Raw genomic sequence first — 27,344 nt, 5'->3', positions numbered from 1 at the left:
GGTGGTAAATTAAAGTCCTTCTCTACCAGAGAAATGCTTCTCTGAGCTTTAAGGTAAGAACTCTCCCCATTTTCCTGTTTTCCTCTCCTCATTTTCTGACTACCAAGGAGCCAGCAGCCAAAAGAGCTCTGTGAGCTTCCAAGAGGACACAAAGCAGAATTCCTCCCAAGGCCATCACAGCTGGTGGAGGAAGCACTCCCTGCCTCAGGAGAGAACCCACCTACTGAAGAGATGGATGTGCCAAGTTTACTTACAGAGGGTTTTGGAGCAGGGGATTTGTTGCTCTCTGGGGTCTTGGTCAACCACTCGTTGATACGACTGGAGACACCAACCTTCAGTCCAGCAGTTTCCTGCAAAATGATAAAATCCAGTCAGAAAACTTTCAGAATGGCTTTTGCTCTGTCTACCATGGTTTAGATTGAAAAGTAAAGCCAAGCCTGATTTTAACAGAGAGATCCTCACTGAGCCCAGGGCTTGCTCAGAGACATCCTGTGTGCCCTGAAGGTATTGTCTCTATGAATTGTCCCTATGAATATTGTCCCTATGAATTGTCCCTATGAATATTGTCCCTATAAATTACACAGTGCTACTGCTGCCCTCTATTTTTCAAAACTTACATACAAAAACATCTCCACTTTACTGCTACCCCAGTAATAAATGTCAGACATAAACATGCTCTTTCTACCACAAGCCCAAACTCCAAAACTCTTTAGCTTAATAGAAGAGACATCCATTCAAATCTACTTTTTTCCTCTTGTTAAACTAATTTTTTTTTTAAAGTACACAATAGAGAAGTGGCCTGAAATTTAAAACATTAAATCTTTAAAAGGCTAGAACAAATTACTAAAATTTAATTACTATATTCAATCCATGGCTCATCTTTTTGTCTATGATAAATGCTCAGCAACTCACATCAATTTATAGAAAGAACATGTTGCCTTAAGGATTTACAGAGAAAAGATAAAAGGTCTCACAAATACTTCTATGAATTACCCAGAAAATATCATCACTATCCTGCCTATTCAAATCTCTTCTGCTCCCCTAAAAGAATTCTGACCTGCTCAAAGAATCCCTTTGTACTCTGCTTGAATGACCCAGATGTATTTTTCTAAGATATCTGATGTGGCTCTGGAATGTCTCATAACTGAGCTCAGTAGGTCACTAAATTCTTCCATTATACTCAATATTGCAGCCACACCATTTTGTGGATTTCTGAGGTCTGCAGGATCCTTTGGGATATTTTTCATGGTGATATCAAGAGGAGCAGCCAGGCTGACTCACAGGAGCACAAAACACAAGGTCCAGAGCATCGTTCTTTATTATCATTAGGTTGAATTGAGCACATACCTTATTGGGTGTTCCTGTCCCAGAAGGTGATGAAAAAACATTCCCTTTCTCCCACATGCTCTTGATGTTACGGACACCCTCAGCTGGGACGTGCAGGTCAGAAGCTTTAGCTGGTCTTGAGGCCTTTGTGCCCTGGGGAAAAATTGGGGCCACTGGTTACATTCCTGTTCCTTATCCTTACCTTTCCCACCCCACACTCATCTCTTCCTGCTCCTTCCCACATTCCCTTTTATTACCTCAACAGCATTTTCTGCTCTGATTCTTGTTGAATTAAACTAAAGGGCCTTCATTAGGAGCTACATTCAGGCTCATAAAGAACTAAATTATTTCAGTTGTGGTTTCAAACATACTTGGAAGATTTTTACAGGGCTCCAAGTGTGTGTGAGTGTGCAATCACAGGTGCAATCTGTGGTTGGTCATTTCTAAATTAATGGTAAGCCTTCCACAGGTGGTAAATTAAAGTGTTTGGCATCCAGAGCTGCATTTGCAGGGTGGTTTGACTCCAGGGAATGCAGCACCTCTGTGTGGTTCTAGCACTGATCGTGCAGAGATGAGGAGGAGTGCCCAGCTCAAGAACTCTCTCCCCTTTTCCATTTGCAGCTGTGAAAATGGCACTTCTATTTTTGTGTTTATTACCTTTCTAAAACCCATGGCCAACCTTAGCTCTGCACACAACTGCTCCAAGGCTTAAAAATCTTAGTTTTAAGATCCTGGAAGCCTGGCTCCTTTAGGGACCAAGCTAGGGAATCCCTTTTGCAGAGGGAGGGGAAAAAGGCTGCTCTGACACTGAGCATCAGACTCTGCTCCCTCTGCCCCAGACAAATGAATGTCCACATTCAAGGAGTAAATCTCAGCAATTACAACTCGAAACAAGGTGGAGAATTGGGTGAGAGTTTTGGTGTGTTTTTTAGGGGAAATGTGTCTTCTGCATGGTTACTTCTGCATGGTTACACGCCAAATTTATTGTCTTTCTTCTTTTCAAAGTTCTTGCACATTTTACATGTCACAGATTTGACGAGACTAAGAACCTGTATGAGTGATGCTTTGCCTCTCTAATTGCAAAGCAAGTCAGACTTGGCAACTTTTGGACAAATCAGAAACTCAGCAAAGGAAATATTTCAAGTCAGATGGTAGCTGGATACAGTGGTATCGATCTCCTGATTTACCCTGAACTATGGACAGAAAAACCCCTCAGTTCTGCCTCTTAGTCACAGTTGTCAAAACCACCAGGGGTCAAATTCTGCGTTTTAATGTGATTTTCACTTCTCTTTTGTCATTGCTTAACCATTTCTCTGCAGGGATTGTCTTTGCCAAGGAATTCCAGTGTGAGGTGGCAGCCAGCAGCACAGAGCCAGCTCCTTGTGCTCCTCAATAAACTGCTGGGTCAGCTTTGCTCAGGATGAACCATCAGCTCTGTGCTGACAGAGCTCATCAGCCAAGCTGAGGATGTGACTGTCACTCAAGATACTCACTGAACCCTCCAAAGCTTGTGCAAGCTTAAAAACCAGAGCAAATTGCAGCATGAAAGGGAAGACACAGATCTGAGGTTTTGTTTAGATACATCTCTAGATGTTGGTTACAGATGTGCCCCAAGCAGTTTGTTCTTCAAGTCGCATTAAAGAAGAGTTTGTGATCAAAAAAAAACCAAACCAAAACAATCCTGCAATTCTTGAACAGCAAAACAAAGGCTGATTAAAAGCCCCAAAGCCATTTAGTGGAATTAACTTACCTCAATTGCACTAGTGTATTGCTCAAGTCTGCTGTCAATCTTTGAGACAACTGCTGTTGTCTGGGTGGGCTTCATACCACTACAGGAAAAAAAAAAAAACCCAAAAAACAAACCAGGAATTATTATTCTCTCCATTTAAACACTGCTGTTTGAACTCAACTTATTGTTTCTGTGCTTTACCTCTTTTGAGCAGATTTGTTCAAGAATTCTGTCCGCTCCTCTATCTAGAAAAGAGAGGAACAAAAGCTTTAAGTCGAAGGTTAATAAAGAGCCAGCCTGTGCAAGGCCAGCCCAAAAGGTCACTTCAAATGTCAAAAAAAAAGTCAATCTGAAAGAGATACAGAAACAGAAATTTCACAGACACACACAAAGGGTTTTTAGATAGAAGCCTATTATGCAACATACTCATAAAAGTGGATATATTTTCTGCATGGATGTTTGCATCCTACACATTTCTTCAGTGCCTCATATGTAAGAAAGAGAACAAATGAACAACACAGAGAGAAGAAAAGGGAAGGAGTCCATCTCATGGAAGGGACTGATATGCACAAAACCCTATGTCATTCTCACATCTCCCACACAAGAGCAAGTATGTATCTCTTGAGACAGACAGCAAATTTAATAAAGTTTTTTCTGAGCTGAGACATCAGACTAAGCCAGGTTTGGAGCTCAGCTACACTAACAATTTAAATTTGAGCTCCAAAATACCCATCAGTGCTCATGTTCAGGCTGGGTCACTGCTGAATCAGTATCTACCAGGTGGTATCTGACATTTCATCATTATTTTCTGCTCTGTAAGTAGGAAAATATTGTGACATTTCCAGGGAGAACGACTCATGAAGGTCTCACATGACTTCTGTCAACTTTCTCAATACTTTGAAAACAGAAAACTCCATCCCTGAATAAAGTTTTGAAACATTTCACACTGAGGGGAAGGAGGATGGGGAGTGTGTGCATCTATTTGGATTTTGAGTCAAGAAATATTTTCATCAAACTTCCTCAAGTCTCATCCACATTGCATTGTCCCACTTCTCATCCCAGGCTCTACAGTTTCACATAAAAGTAAAATACATTCAAGCAGCTCCAGGGGCTTGAAATGATTAATAATCAGCCTGGCTGGATTCCTGGGGATTCCCCAGTCTCATTTCCAATTTACTTTAGCCATGACAGCTCTGGCATTTGTGCCTTTAAAACAAGGCAGTGACAGCCATTTCTTTAAATGGTTCTCTCCAGTGCCTTCAGCATCCGAGGCTATCCCAGAATAGTCCCCAAGCAATCCCATCAAAGGGCATGGATGGTTTATTCCTCAAGGAAAAGCTCAGGGCAGTTCACTTCAGTGCACAATTTGCCAGAGGAGATCACTGGAGGGACTCCAACTACCACCCATCCAGCTCAAAGGCACCTCTGAACCTCTAAAACATACATACAATTTACAGAGTCGTTCCCAATACCAGTTTTAAGTTTATAAAACACAGTTTTAGTTGCCAAAAGCGGCTCTGAGTGCCAAGGTGGGCTGTGCTAGGACAAACCCCCTGTTTCAGGGGAGTGATGGATGTCACAAGGTGGCAGCAAAAGTCCAGCAGGAGCAGGAGCTCTGCACACCCAGAAACAAGTTACAGCTCTGTCACTCAGAGGACCTCAAAATGAGCAGGTAAATGGCTCAAAAGTGACCAAACAGACCAAGGATGGACACTCAAAACACGTTGCCTCACGTCTGCTATGGTATAGCAGAAGTTTTTTTCCCCCAATGATGATTTCTGGGTCATACCCAGCAATGCATCAGAACAGTGAGTTATTCCAGCAAAACCAGTTTGTCCCCAGCTGCATCAGTGAAACTCTGGTGGGCAGCAAGGACAAATAATATGGACTGTCTCAAAGAACCAGGACTCAAGGGGACCATCTAATAATCCATTTATAGGATCTTCACACCCTTTGATGTGCAGGTAGGAGAGAGGATTCTGCACAGCAGGAAAACCAGGCTTGGGTGGGCACTGGTGGGAAGAGGTGGGAAGGAAGGGGAACATTATTCTTGTGGTTGTAGGAAAAAGACAAAAGTGGGGTCATTCTTTACCCAGGAAAAGGTATGGGGTTGTTCAGAAGAGGAGAGTGAAAAAGCAAAACCAGAAAATAAACCCTCAGAGCTGAGCAAGGCACTCTGGCTGGGGAAGCAGGTGCCTTTCATGAAGGGATAAAATATCTTCTACATGTTTTTATGAGGATTCATTCTAGAATTTCCTCCTCAAAACATAGCAGAAGCAGACATTGAATACATCTAGACAAACAAACCTGTACACACATGTATTTGACATAGAAATCAAATACATTAAACTACACAGCAACATCTAAAGGTCATTTACCCACTGCACACCACACAAACTCCATGCAAAGAATTAAAAACGTTTGGCACATACAGTGAAGAGAATGACAAAATAGATCTGTAAAAGAAACGGGCAAAGCAAGGTGGTTAACATAAAATGCAAGGTGTCCTCTCAGTTTCAGACCAGGAAATAAGAATAATCTTTTTACTGCATTCATCTCAACAGGATCTTGTTAAATAGCTTGGACTATTTGTCACTATGGAATAATTTCAGAACACATACAAAGTCAAAAAAAATTCAGCCTGCCAGCCTCTAATTAAATTATGACCAGAAAGAATGAGTTAACACTCAATATGAGACCATGAATTGGGAAACAAAAACCATTGGATATTCCCAGTAAAACTTGTTTCACAGAAAGGTATTACATGTTTCTTAAGAGTTTTAAACTGTGTATTGGATATTATGGAACAGAAACTTGTAAACAGATCTACAGGAAACTCTTCTCAAAAAAAAAAAAAAGTGTCAAAGGTGAAGGGGGAATAAAAAAATCAACACAGAAAACTCTGTATTTTAATTTTTCCTCATATCCAACATGTGGAAGGACCCAGTGGGAATCCATTGGAGCAGCACTCCCTGGGAAAGGCTTCTCCTCATCCTCCCTGAGTGGCTAACACAATCTCTGGCTCCATTAAACACATTTATGCTTTTTCCTGCTGTCAGCAGCCTCTGAGCAGAGTGTGCCAATTTACTCAGTTTACCTCCCAGACTCGAGAGCTGCCATCAGCATCAAAAATGGGGAAAAACAAACGTCACACAGCCTGTTCTTACCACCCTGTTTTCCCTCTGCTCATCTAGGAAGAACTGATTGTGTGGATTTCTAATTCTTTCCAGTCACTGCCCAGCTGTCAGGTATTGAGAGCAATAATGAGATAGGACAAGACAGTTCTTTAAAGAAAAAATCATCTCTGAAAAGTCCTGTCTTCTGGTTCAGCTGTCAGCAGTGCCTTGCAGAGAGTGCTGACTGCCACATCAGCTCCTATTTCCCAGGAGATATTTTCTCCAAAGACAGGGATATCCCAGCCTTCTCCTGTCACTGCTCCCTCCTTTCAACACCTGACTGCTTTGGCATTTCTCTAATAGTGGTCTTCACCCCCCCAAGAGGAGACTCAGTGCTGAAATATCCTGTTCTCTCCTGATTAACCCAGAGAACAGAACAAAAGGACTCAGTAAACATCCTTGGAAGGAATGAACTTGTCTAAAAAGCAAAACGAGCAAAGATTTTTCAGGAAATTACATTCTTTGAATGCATCACATTTTGCATGAACTAAATTAGGGAAAGGACAAGGTAGAGGCAGATGGGAGAGCAGCAGAGGCTGTTCCAGCCTTTATTTTAAAAAAATAACGAGATACAGAAGTTTGGTACCACTGCAGGCCACAAGGTGTCCACCCAGCCTTGAGAAATCTAAGCTGTTTCTGTCCTTGAGCTAGTGATGAACTTGGCCTGGATTTACTTGTCCTGTTTTTCTGTCACTGTCCCTTCTGAAAGAACCAACCCTGGCACTGTCACTGCGAGGACTCCACACTGTGGCAGCTCAGCTGAGGGAAACACTGCATTTACCAGGTAAAACAACAGCAGTTGTCACCACTGTGATTTTTAGAGGCCAGACCAGACAACCACAGCAGGTTTTTCTAACTATAAGGATATGTGTGTATTTAATCCATGTTTGTGCACATACATTTACATTTGGGTATCCATGAGCTGTGTCACATCTCTGTCCCCCAGTTCTGAGTCTGAATCTGCCTGATGGATGGACAGATGCAGCATCCACAGGATGGTAATATCCCAAATATCCCACACTGCTGCTCAGTGTGTTGTTTTAGTCCCCTGGGCAATCAGCACACCCTACTTTCCTCACACCAGCCACTCCTATGAGCTTCTTTCCCTTCCCAAAAATCTTATCACACCAGGAAGGACAAGGAAAGAGTAAAAAAAGGTGTTTTGCCAGATTGTGACCCAGGAGAAGTCAAAATGTGCACATCCATTGTTTTTTTACTGAGCCTCCCTTTTTTCAGGATTAATTCCATCCACCCACCCACCCCTGTGCATTTGGGATTCTCCCATGACTCAGGGCAGATCTAATGAGATGACACATCCATCAAGGGAGAAAACCTGTGCCAGATGCTTTACAAATCAAAAGATAACTTGAGCAGTGCAGAGCAGACAGTGACAAAGCTGCTGAGAGCAGCCTTGAGAAGTCAGTCCAAATTAAAGGTAACAAAACAAGACTGTCTTCTCATAACTGGGTTTTGACATCGAGTTTCACATCAGGTTAATAAACTGAGATTATTCTCCCCTCCTCTCTTGACCACAGAATGCCAAGAAACAGTTCAGGGTGTGAACTTCTGCAGCATTACATATCTACCCTGGCCACCCACAGACACTGGGCTGGAATCTGTAATCACCAATTTCTCAGAGAGAGAAACAAAGACGAAAAAAAATATATTGAGTTGCATATATCAAGTTTTGTAGCACACAACTTCTACCTAGCAAGACACAAAACCCACCATAAAAAAATATAATTGTACATTGGATGCCTAACAACATTTGAAAAATTTCAGCTTCCCTCTGAAAATACACTTAGAATAGTGTAGCATCAGAGAAAAGCTTTTAGCCTCCTGCCAAGTCCAGTGTTTTTTCACACTCTCCCCAAAATTAGGATCTATATCCTTTCTACTTTGTGTTCTCAAGTACAATTTCCTCTATGCTGAGCCTTCTGTGAATTGAAGCTCCAAATGTATGTCATAAAAGGCATCTCAATAAACAGCAGAAAAGGAAGCCCTCCCAGGAGGGCTGGGAAGAAGCTGTACATTTACAGTGTCTGTTATAGACATCATCTTTAGCAACCAAAATGGCAAGACCAGGTTTAACTAAGCTGAGAAAGTCATGAAGATTTGCAATTTTTGTTTACAACTTTGTGCATCTTGTTCCAGTATTTCAAATGCATTTTGGAAGCTAAAAGGGAGTCCATTCAAAAACATTTGGATTCTGTATTTGCTAAAACTGGACCCAAAACAGACCTGAACCCCCAGACTGGATCAAAGTGCAGCTCTCTGTGAGTGGAAAACTAATTTTGTCCAAATGCAGTTTTTCACTCAACAGTTACAGTTTTAATCTCATGGAGATCCAATTCATGGTTCACTGAGCTGCTACCTGGTTCTTTTCTCTCCTAGTTCCCACTAAATGAACTTTTTGACAAACAGTTTGGATTCTTAAATGACTAATGAGGCAAAATAAAAAAAAGGAAAAGATCTTTGAAAACATTAACAGATCTGCAGTTTGAGTTGAGCTGAGAAAGGAACTGGACTGAATTCCAAAACAATATTCTCAATAATTTCAGTGGGGCCAGGATCCCTCTTCCATGCTGAAAGACCATTGAATTGATTGATCACACTTCTAATACAACATAAGCCCCAAAAGACCATTTAGAAATCCTGCAGCAACAGAAGGGTGAGGTTTGTATTTCTTGTTATGTAAGAAAATGAAATCCAGCCCAGTACTTCTAGATGTTATTTTTAGGGGGATTAGACATAAGCTAGAATTCCCATACAGGTCAGTTACAATTAATGATGATTAGGCTGAACATGCTTAAGGACAAAGTCATCTGGCAAGCAAGAAAATAACTGTGGATGTGGAAGGAGTGAGAGAACATTTGTGACCTAATGGTCTTAAGAGACCTTTCCCAACCTAAATGATTTCTGTGATTCCACTCCAGTTCACAACTGTAATAAATTAAAAACAACACAATAATACATCTCTAGGTTTCAAATGTAATTTTCTCTTGGGGGTGAAGATCCTTTTTGGAGATTCTTCATCAAGAAGAGACAGCTGCCAGTCTAGTCTGTAATTTTCAGGAAGGAAAGGGAGAAGGAACTCTAATTTTCAATCATCTCAATGAATGAAATCTTTCAACTAGAAGGTTCAGGGTAAGTCTATCAAAGCATTTTCCTGGGTCTGATTACAAGTATTTCAACATTGATTTTGATGTTGGACCATTGGTTTGGACTCCAAGCCCCATTAATTTTTGTGTCCTGCATAGATGCTGGTGGGGAGGTTACCTTGAGAGATGAACCTTTAGGACTGAAACATTTGAAAGGTTTCTTGTCTTCAGATACACCATCTTCTGGCATCTTTTGGCGTTTCTCAGCAGCTTCAGCCCTTCTTCTTTCTATTTCCTCCTTCATCCTCCTCTTTTCCTCCTTAAAAAACCACAAATGTTTACTTGTTCTTTCAGAAACTACAGAGTTAAGGATGCCAGGAGGACAAATAGTGTGTGTTGCTCTAGTGTCCCCTCTCAGTGAAGTCACCAAATTTATTGTCACATTGCTCCACTTCAGACAGAGCTCAATTTCTCTGTATTCTCATGTATCATACTGGTATTGTTCTTCTGTCCCTCTCCTCTGACACTCACCGTGCCAAGGTTAATATTTAACGTGGAAAAATCAGTTGGTGGCCAAGAAACCCAAGGTTAAATGCTTGCAGATCTCCCTCCAGAGATGAGTTTTGCTTCACGAGCCACAAGTCAAACCAGAAGCCCTCAAAGCAACACCAGTGTGAGCACTGGTCAGTGGGCTCTGACCAGTGAGGTATTGTACAATTCTGGCATCTACAGAGTTCTGTTGTAAAGAGCTCAGTACATTAAAGGAATTGGCATTCAGCTGCCAGATACTATTGGTATTATTCATTTACCATTTGTTTTCCAAACAACTAGGATTCCTAAATGATGCACCAGAGACTTGGAAATCCTATTTGTGGAGTCCCTTGGCAGAGGAAGTACAAGAAAACAGATGTGTTGGACACTCAATATTTAAACAGACAAGAATATCTCCCTAATGACATCTAGCCCATTGTAACTATATATAACATTAGCATTCCAGCCCATCTGCAGCAGATAAATTTTGACGTGCTCTTTGTAATTCAATCTTTATAATGTAAAAAAAAAATAAAAAAATCTGTGGCTGTAGCACTATAGCCTCAAGATTCTGAATCCCCAAGAAGATAAAAAACTTGCAGCTATCACAGATGAAATCCTGTGAAAACAGATATTGGAGTGGAGCCTCATTCCTGAGGCTAGAATTAGAATTTTTTTTCCTACTCTGGATGCTGCATGTTTTACCTCAGGTAAATAAATGCTAGATAATGCTGCAAAGAGTTGTCAAAAAATGCGATGGGGTGTGGAACCAAAATAATAATAATTATGCTAATAATACAATACAATACAATACAAAATAATAGAATAGAATAGAACTTATATCTATTATATATTATTTATATACATATAAAATAATATATATTATATAATATATAAAAATAGCATATATTATATATTATTTATATATAGTATTATATTGTATTATATGTATAAAATTATATATTTATATATATCTATATATATAATAACCAAGGCCAAGTTGGCCACCTTTACGGAATAAACCCAACGCCAACAAACCCCATTACTTCACACTCACCTCCTCTCTGATTTTTCTCTCAGCCTCCTCCTGCTTCTTCTTCTGCTCCTCTTCCTCCAGGATTTTCCGGCGCTCCTCCCGCCTTTTCTTCAGCTCGTCCAGCTCTGCTGCCGCCTCCTGCTGCTTCTCCTTCAGCTTCTCCAGCTCCTCGCTCTCGTTCTCGCCTCGGCGGCGCCGCTGGTCCTCCAGCCTCTTCAGAGCCTCTGGTTTTGCCTCCTCCGTGTTCCCTTTCAAGTTGGAGCGCCTGGGAAGGCAACGAAAGGAAAAATGGTGCCCAAGGGTTTTTTTTTTCCTTTTCTGGATAAGGTCACCTCCTGCCTCGTGCTCAGCAGCAGGACAAGAGTCAGGCTCCCCAAGGTGCTGCTGGGAGGCCCTAAAAGGGAGCTGGGAGAAATCCACAGTTGGAAGATCTGGGAAACTCACCTCCCATAAAGTTATGGTGAGAAGAGTTGTCTTAATGGAAGTTTCCATGCAAATCGGTTTGCTTCTATAACGTTATGTTCTAGTGCATTCCCCAGGTTTTGTCCCCCATTGGTTTAATTTTGCTGTGTTAATTTGCATATTTCTAATCCCCACTTCCTATTGGCTCCTTCTCCTTAAGCTCCGCCCCTACCTACCTTATATAAGTAACTGTAACACCTTGGCCAGGGCCACTTCTGGTGAACTCTACAGTGAGATGGTTTTGCTATTTGTTATTTTCACAGAATCACCAGGTTGGAAGAGACCTTCACAATCATTGAGTCCAACCCAGCCCCGACACCTCAACTAAACCCTGGCACCCAGTGCCACACCAGTCTTTTTATAAACACATCCAGGGATGGTGACTCCACCACCTCTCCAGGCAAACCATTCCAGTAGTTTATCACTCTTTCCGTGAAAAACTTTTTCCTACATCCAAACCATATTTCCCTTGATGCTGTATCCTCCAGTTGCTGCCTGGAGAAAGACACCAACCCCCACCTGACTACAACCACCATTTTGCCCCTTATTTATGCTCTTTCTTTTTCAGGTCATGGAATTGTGCCCAATTCTCTCATTTATTTTGCCACCAAAGGGACTTTCGCTCCCAAAATCCCATGGTGACACTCTGGTCTTCCCATCCAGGCCTGGAGATTGTCACATCCTGCCTTCCAAGAGCCCTTTTTTTGCTCCTTGCAAACCATGGCTGGCCCAAAGCATCTCCATCAGGAGCTGTTAGGCTGAGATATTTTTGATTTAAAAGGCAAATATTTTTTATAAACCCTCTAGGAAAAGACAAGCCTCTCTGGGGACAGAACAATTTACTTGACTTGGGGAAAACAGGTAAATAAGAGAGGGGAGGGAGTTTTCCAGTTTCAACTGTGCTTTTAAAAAAAAACCTAAAAAGATTTCTATCTCAGCTACAACACCCATCACTCTAACTCCACCACCATATATGAACAGAAAAGCTCCATCAGGTCTTTTGCTTTACATTTTCTATGGGAAAATATGACTTTTTACTGAGGAACTGGAAATTATTAATGGTAACTTTCCACAGGAGAAAAACAGGAGTTTTCCAAGCAGCTGTAATACATGAGACAGAAAGAAAGCCAAAAAAAAAAATCCCCAAACCTAAAGGATTTGCATAGGTGAAGTGAATGCTTCCAACAGAGTCAGATAGCATCACCTTGTTAAATAATTACCACATCAGTGTTTAGACAAATGTCTGCTCCTTAAGTGTGTTTAATGTTACTGCTGACAAGGAGATGCTACCTAAGATTTCCAAGTGTGCTATTGACAAAAAGACAGAAGATGAATACATTTATGGAATTAAAAAAAAAAAAAATTCACTACTGTTGGCATCTAAAAAACTGGATATAAGCATCTTCATTAATGCAACCAGAGTGTTGCAGAGTATAATATCATGAGACGGTGTAAATCAAAGGTTCCAGCAGTAACTGTTAGAGGTGACAATATAAAAACCAGATTCCATATAAATTTGCAATTCCAATCCTGCAAAGATGCTCCTCAATTAGATAGATGCCTCATGCAGATGGAGTCAGCCATATAAAAAGAGGTTGTAGGACCAGAGCTAAATTATTTGTTGTTTTAAAATCATAATGAGATCTACTAGCACAGAGTTCTCTGCCCTCACATGATCTTACCAATGGTCCTAGCACTGCATGCATTATTTAGAAATTTTATCACAAAAAACCCCATATGACAAGTTAGTTTAAGTGGCCACAAATAAGGGCTTGCATCAGGTAGTGATGCCAAATTACAGAAAGGAAATCCTGCTTCTTAAAATGAAAAATACATATCCAATTGACCTAGTATTGTGAGAATACGTCGGAAATTTAATTTGAAATTTTATTTAGCCCTTTCAAAAACAAAATTTTGAGTGGGTGTCCAGCCTGCAATACCTCTGGTTCAGTTTGCAGAAGTACTGAGAACCCAAAATATTCTACAAGCCTCTATAAGGCACTATGTAATCTCCAAAGATCCAGTGCACCTAATGCTGCTCAAAACACATTTGGCCTCCAGAATTAGGAGAATGAAGAATATTTGCTGAGATTTTCCTAAGAAGGAGCCACTCTGTTCTCTACCAGCACAGAAGAAAGGTTCAGTACCCTCAGCATCCTCAGCCTCAATGAAATCAGCAGCTGATGAAGCCAGTGGCACAATCCAGCCTGAACATTCCTGTTTGCAGACCTGGAGTGATTGTTTTGGCCTCCTTACAAAGAAGGACATTTAAAGTTTTGAATTTACTTTATTCTCCTGCTGCTCACAGCTCTTCCCCGACTGGTTCTGTGTAATCCAAAACACCACACTGGCAGTAATTATCCTTATTTTTCCTCCACATCTGACTCCTCTGTTTTCAACAGATTCTGGGAAATCTCTGTTCTCTGTTGTCAGCATTGGGAAATTAGCATTGAGGTGCTGGGTGGAGGAAGAGTTTTGTAAGCACCTCTTTGGTATTAAGAAATGAAGCTGGCTGCCAGCTCTCAGACAAAGAGGAAAAGGAAAGAAGTGGTTTGTGGGAGCCAAAAATGCCAGAACAATGTGGAAAAAACACGTTACATCATATTTAAGACTTTTGCAGTCCTGTAGGAGAATAGGGAGGAAGGCAGGTGGGAGGGGAGATGGGAAGGGGAAGCCATAAAATGGGATTTTATTCTGTATTCCTCTTACTGACTGACGTAGGCAAAAAGAGAGATAACATTTTTCTTTAGCCTCCACTACCCTGTTTTGTTCTCAGTTCTCACCACTGAAAGTTGGCCAAGTTGTATTCTTTATAAATATTATCTGATGTGTGCATTAAGCATTAAAAAAAAAAAAAGGAACAAAAGACAATTCCAGACAAAGCCCAACTCTGTGGGAGCAGCTCATTAGAAAATAGGCCAAGACCTTAATTCATACCCAACAACCCAAAAAAACCTCTCATCACCTCTACTGATGTTGGCAACCCAAATCTTCTACAGAGCTGATAAAAGGTTGTTGAACAGGCTTCTTCACACTTTCATGAAACAGTAGAAGAAAAACAGAAATAGGAAAAAAAATTAAAAAAAAAGGAGTGGAAACTCAAATCTAAATTTTGTCACTAATGCCTGTCTCCCACAGGAAGTCGAGCAAATGAAAACACAACAAAAATATTTTTAGAAAATCGTTCTGGTGTTATTGATGATGTGACCCAAGTTTTGAGCAAGGCCAATTTCCTGCTGTTCCATCTCCATTGCTGTCTGTCTTTTGGCCTTAGGTCAGGGTGTCTCCAGGGGCTTTTGAGCTGCATTTTATTTTGAGAAAGTTTGTTTGTCCCGGAACAATCACGAGGGGAATGCTGAGATACAATAGCAAATCCCATCTGCCATGCTCAGATTTCTCAAAGTGCCTGGAGAGCTTAACCTTTCCTTTGCCTGTGCCAATGTAAAAGAGGAAGAGAGATTCAAAAGGAAAAAAAAAAATTAGATTTCTAACCTACTCATTCCTAGTTTTCTGCTCAAAAGAAGAACTGACAAATAATTTCTATTTTATGTGCCCCATACTTTTAGCAGGCAGGATCCTTTTAAATACAATTTTCACTAGAAAATTGTTACCTTCTTTGAATTTCCCAATATAACCACAAGCCGAATATTTCCTTAAAAAGAAAAAGAAAAAAATCAAACTATGACATAGCTTATAAAAAGGAAGGGGGGAAAAAAAGAGAGAAAATAAGATTATTTTGACTAGGAAAGGTTTTTATCTAACTAGATAAACACTATTTTACAGAAGCCATTAATTTCAATGTTTGCCTTGAAATCAAGAGAGAAGCTCTTTCTAGAGTTACCAGCTGGATTGTGCTTTATTCTGCTAATTAAAGATGGGTGAGTAATTGGAAATAGGTTACTACAGCAAAAGTTGAGATTTGACTAAAAAAAGTAGAGAACACAAAACCCAGAGTTTTTGTTGTTTAAATTTTTTTTCAGCCTTCTGATGTTTGCATTTTTGCAGTGGAGTTTCTCACAAGTTTTCAGATAAACAAAGTGATGTTTACATTCCTCTCTGGAGGAGGGACAACTGATAGATTTCTAGTTTGACTGGTGTAGTAAGACAAGTGTCAACCTCATTGTCCAATCCATGGTCAATGTCTAAAATCTATATAAACCCAAGTAGGAAAATAAACTTCCTCTCTTTTTGCCCTGATGACCTGACAATGTGCGTGTCATTCGTTTCATGTCCTTTAGCAACAAGTTTGGTCATTATTGGCCTGTGTGCAGAAATTAGAAATAAGTAAAGAATCAAAACCCCAGCAAAGCAAAACCAAGCCTCTTGTCTCTGCTGAAGGAGCAAGGCCATTTCCATTTGCTTTCTGGAATTTGTGTTGTTACTACAGAAGATAGGGGACAGCTCAGAAACCCCAGAGCTGAAACCCAAGGAACCCCTGATGGTGCCAGCCCAGTTCCCTCACTCAGCTGCCCCAAGCAGAGAGCCAGAGATGACCCTGATGTGCTGGAGCTCAAACAAGCCCAACCCTGACTCAGAACTTACCCAAAAGCGTTCTCAGTAGGTTTGAGTTTGGAGGCAGGGGGTTCACGTTCTCCATTCTGGGCTTTCTGTTCAGGAACACCCTTCTTACGATCCCAGACACTCTTCATTTCCTCCTTGGAGCCTTTACCTTTGTCATCTTTTACCTGTTCAGGAGACAGCACAGAGCACAGAACAAAACACAGAACACACACACACACAAAAAACAAAGTCAGAATTCAGTTCAGAATGTGGCATTCTAAATAACAGCTGAGAAACGCAAATTTCTTGGCAAGATTGGGAAATGCCTTCAGACTGTTCATGTGCTACAGGGCAGAAGTGGTGTGGAAAGCTTTAAACTGTGACCAACCATCACTTTGCTGTCCTGACCTGAATCTCAGGTCAAAGTATCTTGAAAATAATATTATCAGTTTTCTGTGGCAGTTTGCTGTGGCCATGGGATTTTGCCACCACACTGCTTCCCTCTGCAACTGCACTTCCAACTCCTTCTTCCCATTGCAGCATCATGCACCTGTTGCTCCTTAAGATTTTGGGTTGCAAAGTCTCTGGGACTTGCCAATACATTTTTTGGTTTAGGTTTCAGGCATTGTTGCAATAAAAATAACCTCCAACGAATGTCGAGCTTGTTTGACATCCTTCTATTTAGTGTCATAGCAGAGGGACACTTATTATCCCCTTTTTGTAATTATCCATATATTTATATATATATATATATGTAAAATATTATTATCCTTATTATAATGATTACATTATTGTAATTATTTCATTATTGCAAGAATAACGGCCAAAACACAAAATCACGTTTATATCAGAGCAAAACTTACTCTGATAAAAAACACAATCCTGCCTGGGTCTGGTCATGGGTAGCATTATCAAACATGAATATTTAAAGAAGGAAATGCTCTGGAAAACACGAGTAAAAATTCCCTTTATCCTTAAAACGTTTTGTCTTATGATTCCTAATGGTAATCAAGAATATTCTGTGCATAAATTTCGTTCTCCAGTATTTCTTCAGAGTTATGAGCTTGAAATACTTGTCAGTACCACAGATGGGCTGACCCCAGCAGGCTGAGTCATGGCTAGATGTTGGTAAAAGGAGAAAGTGAACTGATTTAAGTTTTGTATCCTCAGGTAGAAATATTCCTCTCTGTTAGTTAAGATACCAGCCAAATCAGACCTTCAACAGAAAGTTTCAGCTTGAAAGTTTTCAGACTTTCAAACAGAATTCAAATGGAGAATAATTCAGATTTATTTGGAAAAATAAACACTTTGGAAGCCTGCTGCAATCCCATTTGCTGACTAGAAAGAGAAAGAGCTTCTTTACCAGCCTTGTCTGCAACACAGCTGCTCATAAAAGTGCACGTTGAAATAAAAAAGTAGTGATGCCTTGATTTTCAGCCTTCTGATCTCATTTACATAATTCTACTGGAGTTTCTCAGGCATTTAACAAAAAAAGTAGATTGTTTTCTCATCCCTCTCTGTGATGGGCTGCTGGTTTGACCACTGGGGTCAGAGGGGTGTTCCTCTCATCTCCCAATCCTTGACCAAATCCCTCAAACTATATAAGTTCCCAAAATAAAGTCCTTCTTTCCTCGCTCTCAACGGGACGGGTGAGTGTCATTCTTTCGTGTCGTAACTGCGACAAAGTAGTACAGAGCTTCATACTCCAAATCAAAATAAATTTCTGCTCTTCCTCATCAAAGAACTACTCCTGGAGAAGCTAAACCTTTACCTATAAAGGCTGAGCTCAGAGTCTTCACAGCCAAGATCCTCCTATTGAAGGCACTGAACTGGGCTGGTGCAGAGCGAAGTCAGAGCCTGACTTTACCTGAGGCCAGTTTGCTGCTCAGAGGAGCCAGATGTGATGGACACCACTGTGGTAGCCCAGGTTAAGAAGTGACTACAGGATGGTTAAACCATCTGAGCCAATCTGCTCCTGCTGGGGGCTGTTGGACACAACCAGCAGAGGCGTCTGCTCTGCTCTGGGAGCAGCCAGCAGCACTGCAGTCTTTTCCCACCCTCTCCTGCCAACAAGAGCTGGCAGCAGCTCCATGATGGACAGGAGGGGAGTTCAGCATTCCTTGGCTGCCACTGTGACAAGCCAGGCCATGATGGCAAACTTCCTCAAGGAATGGTTTGCTGTTTTCTAGGAGATGGGCTGAGACAAGCAGGGCCATTCATTTATCCTGATGGGTGATGCTGAAACCGGCTGTGTTGATTGGGGCAAGATTTCTCGTGCCAGGATGTCTGTCCTGGGATTTCGAGAGCATGAGATTTCCTTTTGCTGAGATTTTCATCCAAAACCTTCTTCCTAAGTCTTATTTAAAAAGCCAACACTTCCAGCTGTCTTATGGATTCAGGTCCACTGGGGAGGGCTGTATCTCTTACATCTTAATTGAAATCACTGAGAAAACTAATATTAAAACAATGTCGTTTAAAAATTTAGGTTAGGAAATAGCATTTCAGAAGGCAAATAGGATTTATGATAATGTGCCTGCATTTGAGAAAACCATTAACACGGCTTGGCCTCTTTATTCAAAAAGATATTACAGAAACATTTCACATATTTTGGGCTCAATCCTTCTCCTACTAATTTCAATACCAAAGCAGAGATTGATTAGCAAAGAAGCAGAAACCTTTGTATCTTGTTCCAAAGGCAAGCAACAGAATTGGTTCTTTCCCTTGTCTCACAGCTTTTCCCTAAATTACAGACTAATTGAGCTTCTGCTGGAGCAGACAGGTGCTATTACCTGAACTGAAATAGTTCATACGTTCTCACAAATCCTGATATCAAGTTAGAACACGACCAAATGCATGGTTAACAAATTTCTATAAATTATATTTTTATCTCTTTCTATACGGCCTCTTTTCTGTTAGATTCTCATGCTATTTTTTTGAGAGCTGACATTTTCTAAATCTTGAGTTTGAACACCTTCAGACTGAAGCAAATCAGGGGCCCATCTGGCAGATTTGATTCCTTACTTGGGCTCATTTATTTGGTGAGTTAAAAGCTGTGGGCATCTGGGTCTGGGGCTCCCCTGCAGAGTCAAATGCCATCCCCAAATACCATGAGAAAAGCAACTTGCAGCATGTCTAGCCAAACTGGAAGCAGGAAATACCAGGAGCCTCACATCATGAGAAAGCTTGTTCTTATGAACTCCTCAGGTCACTCTTAAGAACCAAAAACTGTGCAGAAGTTCAGGAAAAAGAGACTTAGAGACTTTTTTTTTTTTTTTTTTTTTTTTTTTTTTTTTTTCAAAATTAATCAGAACCTGAACTTTGAGATTTGAAGCAAAAGCAAAACCTGATTATTTACACACACTCAATTCCCTCAGGGTCTTGTTCATGAAACACTGGCATCCTCTTAGCTGCATGAACATTCAGAAAGAGACCTCACTGAATTTCTACATCTTAGAAAGGGAGGGAAGAATTGGAGATGGGAGTCTGATCTTGCCTGATCATCAATTTTTGTTCACAAGTGAAAAAGCAACTGAGATTTTTCAAGACATTTTGAATGCTCAGGATGGGCATTCAGCATTGCACTGGAAGTGGGATTCTATTAAGTTGTCTCAGCTTCAGCATCCAAAGATGGAAACACTAAAATCACAAGTAACTTTTACAAGTCTTGCCAATTTCCTGGAATAATCCAGCCCAGTGGGGAGGTTTTAAAAGCATGATGAGAGCTCCAGGGAGAGCTGGCCGAGCTCTACATAAGAACAAACAGGACAACTGAGTCTCAAGTTCCCCACAAATCAAAGTTTGTGGTCAGTCACAGACTCCTCTTTACATTTACTTGTAATACCCAAAGATTGCATGAAAAAGTGAATATTGGAAACTGGTTCTGTCTTCTTAATATAACCCATCCCTAATTTTTTTGGGTTTTTTGTGCAGCTATTTCCTCACTGCTTCCTGAGGTTGAGCAAAGCATCTACAGCATGTTCCAAACTCATCTGTTAAAACTAAGGAGCCTGCAGTGGACCCTCCACAACCCTCAATGGTCCCAATCCACCAGACAGGCAGCAATTTGTGCTGTGGCTCTCTTTGAGCCACACAGACCTGGCTGTACCCAAAAGGGTCCAAACTTCCAAGGCTCTGATCTTCTCCCCTAATCAAAATTACATGCTGATTTTGAGACTTGCTACATTTACCCAAAACCACAGCACTGAGCACGGCTCCCTATGTCCAGCTGTACCCTAAAAAGTGAATGAATGGTCCCCAAATCTCATTTACTTACCACACAGTAAAACACCATGGCACCAGCTCCTGTGCTTACAGTGGAAATGCAATGCAGTAAATTTGGTGGATTTTTTTCTCTTTAAAACACAAGAAGAATCTTGGGTATGCACAGTTTTATATCACAGGGTATTGCAGTTTGAGAGGGAGTTATTAGTTAATGCAGTCAGGTGGCCAAGAGACCTAGATAATTATTATCATTATCATGATTATTATTAATTATCATTATGATGATGATTATTATTATTTTTAGAGTAGGTTTTGTTCATAGGGAAAAAGTTCACAGTAAAGTGAGAGGAAACCAAGGAAGGATGATTAGTTGATACTGTCCTGAAAAATTCCTCCCTAGAGGGAAAAACCATACTCGTGTTGTTGACTGAACTGAGTTCCCTGAAATATTTGCTCTAAGACAAACAGGAATTGCTCCTAAAGCCCCCAAAGAACAAACTACTTAAGAATTTACTTAATTTTAAGCACTTAAGGAGCTTCATCCTTATTTATTTCAGCAGGATTACCCTTGTTCTTGACACAGAGCACAAGCTTAAGTACTTTGCTGAAGAAGCAACTTTCACTTAGAGGTTCCTTATTTGTTTCCATATCTCAAGTCTCTCTATCACATCCAAATCAGTGGTTTAGGAGTTACCTGATCTTTTATGGAGGTAGCTTGGGGCTTCTCTTCTTGCAGCTTTTCCTTTTTAGCTTCTGCTTTTTCTTCCTCCTTTGTTTTTGGGGTTTTCAACAATTTATTTATTTTTTAACGCAAAAAAAAACATTGCACCTGTTTGTGCACTTTTTGTTTCTCCAGGTGTGTTCACACAATCCAGTGTGCAGCCACAACTCCATCCTGTGCTGCTGTGCCCCCTCCACCCTCTCCAAACCCTCTAAAATTCCCCTCATCTGGGCTTTTCTCCCTGGAGTGGCATCATGCTCAGTATAAACCCCTTTGTTGTGATTGTGCCCAGCACACAGCATTCCTCACACACTTTAACAGGTGCCCATCATGTTTTCTGCCAAGATGTGTTTGCCTCCACCTTGTGTGTCACTCTATCAAGCAGTTTATAGCAGCTGAGGGGGAAAAAAAATAAGCAGCAAAAGCACATGCAGCGGTCTGAAAATGCAAGATTTTCTTTGAATGCTGGAGTGATGATGTGCACTGAATTATTGGTAAGCAGGAGGGGATTTATTTTTAAAAAGAGAGAGTGACAGCACAAGTGTTAGTGACTTCAGTAGATCTGTGAGGAGATGCCAATTCAACCTTTTCTTGCATTACATTTCACACAAACCACAGGTGTCTTGTTTTGGTGCAAAATGTTTACTGTACCTGCTTTTTTAACAGAGCAGCTTGACGTTTTTCATCTTCTTTTTTCTGTTCTTCCATCTTTTGTTTTTCCTTTAATTTCTCTGCCTCTAGTTTAGCCTTTTCCTCAGCTGCCCTCTTTGCCTCTTCTGCCTTTGCCCTCTCCTCGGCTGCCCTCTTTTCCTCCTCTGCTTTTTGTTTTTCCTCAGCTGCCCTCTTTTCCTCCTCTGCCTTTTGTTTTTCCTCAGCAGCCCTCTTTTCCTCCTCTGCTTTTTGTTTTTCCTCAGCTGCCCTCCTCTCCTCTTCTGCTTTAGCCCTCTCTCTTTCCTCAGCTGCCCTCTTCTCCTCTTCTGCCTTTGCCCTCTCCTCAGCTGCCCTCTTTTCCTCCTCTGCTCTCTGTTTTTCCTCAGCTGCCCTCTTTTCTTCCTCTTCTCTCTGTTTTTCCTCAGCTGCCCTCTTTTCTTCCTCTGCTTTTAGCCTCTCCCTTTCTTCTGCTTCCTTCCTTTCTGCCTCAGCCTTTTCCTCATCCCTGAGCTCGGTTACACTTTGGGTCCCTTCTGGCACAGCGTTTGTATCATTCTCTGCTTTGTGCTCCTCTGCATTTACAGTTACTGCCTCTTCTTTATCTGTGGGTTTTTCTGCTGCCCCATCTACCTGATTTTCCTCTGCAGGGAGCTCCTTTGGCTTCTCCTCCTTGTCTTTTTCTTCTTTTTTTTCCTCTTCTTCCCCATCTTGCCTCCAGCTGTTCCTTTGGTACGACTTGGTTTCTGTCTCCTCGGCCTCGTGGCGTCCTCGGCGCGTCTCAGCCTTGTCCTCCTTCGCCGTGGTCTCGTTTTCCTCCATGTTGTTCACTTCTCTCCTGCTGGGCACTGACAAGCTCCCATCTGTGATCGTGGGGTCGAGTTCCTTCTGGCGTTCCAGGGCTTCCTGCAGGCGTTTCTGGCGTCTCTCCTCCCGCCTGGCCAGTCTTTCCAACAGAGCAGCCTCATCATCTACAGAACGTTTGCTCTCCTCTCCTGCCACACTGTGTAAAAAAAATGACAAGTTAGCATTAAAAAAAAAAAATCTTTCTAACAACACATGCATTTCACCAGGTAAAAGCTTTTCCAAGGAAAAATTTTTTTTCTAGGAGAAAAAACTTGCTGAACTTGTTGGAAAACACAACGGGTTACACACTTCAAAGTTTAGCTGATCTTTTTGCTATCCATGTCCATTCTCCTGCTCTTTTTGCTATCCATGTCCATTCTCCTTGCCTTAAATAATTTGCTTCCTGTGCTCAGTGTCTATTAGCACCTGCCATCACTATTTTGGTTTCTTCTACCAGTTGTGTTATGGCCACAGGAAATGTGGGGATATAATTTCCTATGATGGAAATCAGGGTATATTATTTCCTATGAAATAATTTTCCCTATTTACAGATTACTGGGCAGATTGCAGGGATGCTGGTGAACAGAAATAAATACTTCAGGTGATTCTCATGGATGGAGCCCATTGTTGCTGTATTTGCTCACTGTAGGAAGCTACTGTGATAGGTAGTAAGGCAATGGATGCGTTTGGAATCCTATTAAGAGGCATTTTCAGCTTTTTTAACAGATGAAAATGTTAGGAAATTAAATAAATGATGGATGGACAGGAAGAGCAGCTCTGGACAGACAAGGAAGGCCACTCAGCTTGTGACAAGTGGGTGGTGATAGGAGTGATAATGGTGTAATGGTTTAGAGGATACTGGATTGATGGTTGGACTAGACGACCTTAAAGGTCTCTTCCAACTTTGCTGATTCTATGATTTCAAGCGTCACTTCCTTCCATAAGCTTTTCTGCTCTTTCTCCCTGTCTGGCACTGACCATGCCAGGTGAGTGCTGTGCTCTGGAGCTCACACCCACCCTGCACCTTGCAGCCACAGCTTGAGGACTGGGGGCCACTCAGTGCAGAACAAAAGATGTGGTGTTTTGTGAGTCAGATGCATCCATGCTGGGAGATTCTGAGATCCTCCATGAATTACCCCACAGAAAGCCTTGAGGACACCTGGATATGTGCCATGAGCATGACCTCAGGCCCAGAATCAGTGATGGTCTCAACCCTACCATGTAGACACAGCCAGGATGATTCTCACAGAGTAAGGTCCTTCTTCAGTTTAAGGATGGCCAAACCCATTAGTTCAAATTCAAAACTCCTCCAGATACTTCTCCACTCTAAACAAAAATTACCATTGGCTTGTCAGTGATTTACCTGTTTTGGGCATTAACCTCAGATTTCTCTGATACATCTCCTGAGAGATCTCCTTCCTCCTTTTGCCTCAGCCTCTCCTGCCGAGCCCGCCGGCGACGTTCTCTGGCGGCTTCTTCGTCATCGTCATCGTTTCTCTGGTAGGACAGCCTGCAACAGGGAAACAAAGGTGTTACAGCAGATTGGACACTGAAAAAAAAAAATCACAGAAAGCAGTTTTCTAGAGCACAGTAAGCCACAGTGGCTGCTCCATGTGCTGTTGTGAAAATATTCTGTGAAATTCAAGATGCGCGATTTCCAATCTTGGTTTTCTTTCGTTTTCTCAGATGTGAATTTAAGGAAATAGTCCCTGTGAAGGCAGCAGCCACACCACAGGGTCAGCTGGCTCCTAGAAAACATCAAATCCATAAAAGGCCAGGTCTGTTAGCAGAGCAAACATCCTCCTGGCCTGCACCACAATCCTCTTAGAGCACTCACAGCAGCATTTCAGCCGCCTGTTTCACTTCTTTTTCACAGAACTGAAATTGGACTCATCAAAGCAGCTTCTCATCAGAGTCTCCTCTAAATATCACAGGCTGAAAATGGTGACACCATTCTGCATTTTAAAGATTGGAAAGCAGGGAGACGCAAGCATGACAACAGCTCTCAGTGGCCAGTTCTGAGTGCCAAACATTTGACACCCACAGAATTTTTGTGAGCCCGGAGCCCTGCCAGCCCAAATCACACAAGGTCACTGCTGTGATGAAAGGCTGCAGCTGAGAGCCCATTGTGTTCATCTAACCCAACAGATGATTGCGTTTAGTTTCATCCTGCTTGAAAAGGAAAGGCCTTAAAACCCCAATAATCCTGTGTCCCATTCAGACCTTTGCTGAGGTTATTACTGTGTGAGATAAAGGGAGAGGCCTGAATTCCTCTTATCTTTTTGAGCAGGGAAAGTGAACTAGGCAGCTCACATGGGCCAGACCCAGTCAGGACATTCATTTACTTTGCTTCTGGCAGTGCTGTGGTACATCATGGTTAAGAAGCCTCCCTCCTTTACACAATCACACATTTAAGTCAGCAGTGAACATAGAGAAAAAACCCAGAGTTCTGCACTGACTAAACCCAAGTGCAGATAATGTTTGCACTGCAAATATTTTAGCATTAAAAGCAACCAAACCATTTTGATTTAACCATCAATCAGAACTTTTTGGGGCCAAGCCTCTCCCATCACAGTGTTCTGATACTACTTTTCTCCTTTGCTGAAAGAAGGGTGAAAGTATGGGTTCAGCAAAGATTCAGTTACCTCAATTTTCCTTCAAGAATTTAAAGTATTTAAGAATTTCAACATGGCTGAGCCATTTGCCAGACCTAGAACAGCATTTTCATCCTCAGTGCACCAAAGAATTTAATTTGCTACTTTCATGCTCTGCTTCGAGAGCTTTTTCTTTATAGAAACAATTTTATCAGAGAGTGTAAACCAAGCCATTAGGGATCAGTGGGGGATGAGGAAGAAAGGAAGGAACTGAATTAGAAGCACTAAAGGTGATGCAGGGAAGGTAAGGGGTATCAACATTTTATTTAGGTCCAGAACAGAAAGGATATAAATACAATAATAAACTAATGAGGCCTTTAATTTCCACAAGAAAGAGACTCTGGACTAAAACTGCATTAGCAAACTGACCACACTAGTAAGATGTTCTGGCTCCAAGATGATCTATGATCTTTTCAACTCTGAAGTCCAGCTGGAAGGGCACAGGAGAGGACACACTGCTCCCAGCCTGTGGCAGCTGGACAATGGCCACAACTGAATCAATTCCCAATGTCCAGAGCTCAGGATTTGTCTTTGCAGTGAGACCACACAAAGATGATGATGTTTATTCCACTCCCTGTACCCACACAGAACACCCCTACACAGCAAGGAGAACAACTGCTTTAAAAAGCCTCTTTAAAATGCCTTTTTTTAAAAACCACCAGCTCCTCAGCGAACTAAAAAAGGAAATAAAAAAGAATACCCTAAGCAAAAAAATTCCCACAAAGCCTTATCCATTAAACAGATATGTACTTCCTGTCCTTGGGCACTCATGACATAGATCATCTGTTAAGAAAACTGAAAATGCCTCATAATATGATTCTAAACACATCCATTGCCTTACTACAGATCACAGTGATTTCCTACAGTGAGGAAATACAGCAGGTAAGGGCTCCATCCATGAGAATCACCTGAAATATTCATTTCTGTTCACCAGCATTCATCTGGAAACAGTCATAGAACAGCTAATTGCAGGTTTTTTTAAGATATTTGTTTCTTGTTTTCCTTACAATTATGTTAACACTGTACAAAGGGTGACCCTCACTCTCCCACTGTTACAGATCTCTGTAGCAACCCAAAATCAATCTGGGAGCTCTTCAGAGCTTATCTTCCAATTGCCCATGTCTCTGGACATTCTTCGGACTAAGAGTAAATAAATAACAAAACGCATCTCTTCAAGATTTCAACTCTGCTTATCAGACAGATAAAAAGCTGATGATCCACATTGGCCTGTGTTGCTTCTCCACCCTTGGAGAGCAGCCTCATAAATTAAATTAAACTTATATCCATTTGTCACCTTTCCACATGGCTTTGCAGGCAAATATCTGTCCACAATCAGCTGTTCCAGCTGTCTCAGGCAATGAGACCACAGCACAGCATGCCAGGCCTGATGATACAACTCTCTTGTGGAATATTCAGAGCACAGAATATTCTGGGTTGGAAGGGACCCACAAGGATCATCAAGTGCAGCTCTCAAGGGCTGAAATCCCAGACCTGAAGAACTCAACAGCAAATCTCATTAGTATCTGAGTAAGTCTAAAAATGTTGATTGAAGGGAGGGGGACTTTGAAAAATAAATCTGCTGGTTTGGGAATACAGGAGACGTGGGCATCTGTTGCTTCAGACCTTTTCCAGAGAAATACAGCACTCTGTATTTTACACCAAAACACTGAATTTATGTAATGTTATAACCCAGCAAGAGACTTGGTAATAGCTGGGATGATTATGGGGCTGAGAACATTTCATACAATCCAGCTTGAGCTGGTTTCCACTTGAAACTGCAAATCAACTCAAGCATTATCTAAGGCACTTTGGGTTTGGAGCTCCTTGCCCAGTCCTACAACATTATTATTATTGTCTGAATTATGACAGCACTGAAATTTCCTGATCAAGCTCATGGGCTTGCTGCAGTAGGCAATTTATGAACACAGGGCAAGAGCTGGTCCCTATTTCAAAGAGTGTTCATTCTGACTAAAGAGAAACTTTGTAATTTGTAGCACAAACCACCCTCAGTGAGTCATAAATAAACCTGATGAATCTAAATTGTTTTTTCACAGGAGTAGAAAAAAACTGCCTAATTTGAGCTGGATCACACTACTCCATCCTACAGGAGGGAGGGAGAAAGAATTGCTGTGGATCTGAACTCAGACTCCATTTCAAGAGTGTCAGAAATACACACAAAAAAAAAATTCCAAACAGTGCAAAACCTTTTTAGATTTTTAAGCATGCAGCTCCTATCTGCCTCTTCTTTCCTCCATGGTTCACTCAAATGTCAGTCTGGTTTTTCTGCCTGCAGAAACACCACCTTGCATCCTTAGCAGTGCCCTCACAACATGGACTCAATTAGACACAATTGCACCTATTCAGCCATTTCCCCACGCTGCCTTTGTTATCCT

At 41.4% G+C, this 27,344-nt stretch overlaps 1 protein-coding gene across 6 annotated transcripts in view; it reads right to left on the bottom strand.

Annotated features, from left to right (window-relative positions):
• Positions 1 to 27,344, bottom strand: part of CALD1 (caldesmon 1) — a 124,774-nt gene that overhangs the window by 5,172 nt on the left and 92,258 nt on the right. For 4 of the 6 annotated variants that reach the window (XM_083859576.1, XM_083859575.1, XM_083859577.1 and 1 more), the window contains 10 exons: positions 23,661 to 23,807; positions 21,455 to 22,454; positions 20,777 to 20,851; positions 15,904 to 16,046; positions 10,921 to 11,164; positions 9,511 to 9,651; positions 3,257 to 3,300; positions 3,077 to 3,155; positions 1,348 to 1,479; positions 255 to 350 (listed from right to left, as the gene is read on the bottom strand). In XM_083859576.1, the coding sequence (XP_083715702.1) occupies positions 255 to 350; positions 1,348 to 1,479; positions 3,077 to 3,155; positions 3,257 to 3,300; positions 9,511 to 9,651; positions 10,921 to 11,164; positions 15,904 to 16,046; positions 20,777 to 20,851; positions 21,455 to 22,454; positions 23,661 to 23,807 (2,101 nt within the window). The remainder of the gene's footprint in view (positions 1 to 254; positions 351 to 1,347; positions 1,480 to 3,076; positions 3,156 to 3,256; positions 3,301 to 9,510; positions 9,652 to 10,920; positions 11,165 to 15,903; positions 16,047 to 20,776; positions 20,852 to 21,454; positions 22,455 to 23,660; positions 23,808 to 27,344) is intronic. The other 2 variants (XM_083859579.1, XM_083859580.1) reach the window with 1 other exon arrangement.

This window comes from Zosterops lateralis, assembly GCF_965231275.1.
Source record: "Zosterops lateralis genome assembly, chromosome: 4".
NCBI lineage: Eukaryota > Metazoa > Chordata > Aves > Passeriformes > Zosteropidae > Zosterops > Zosterops lateralis.
This window is presented reverse-complemented; position numbering and strand designations above follow the sequence as displayed.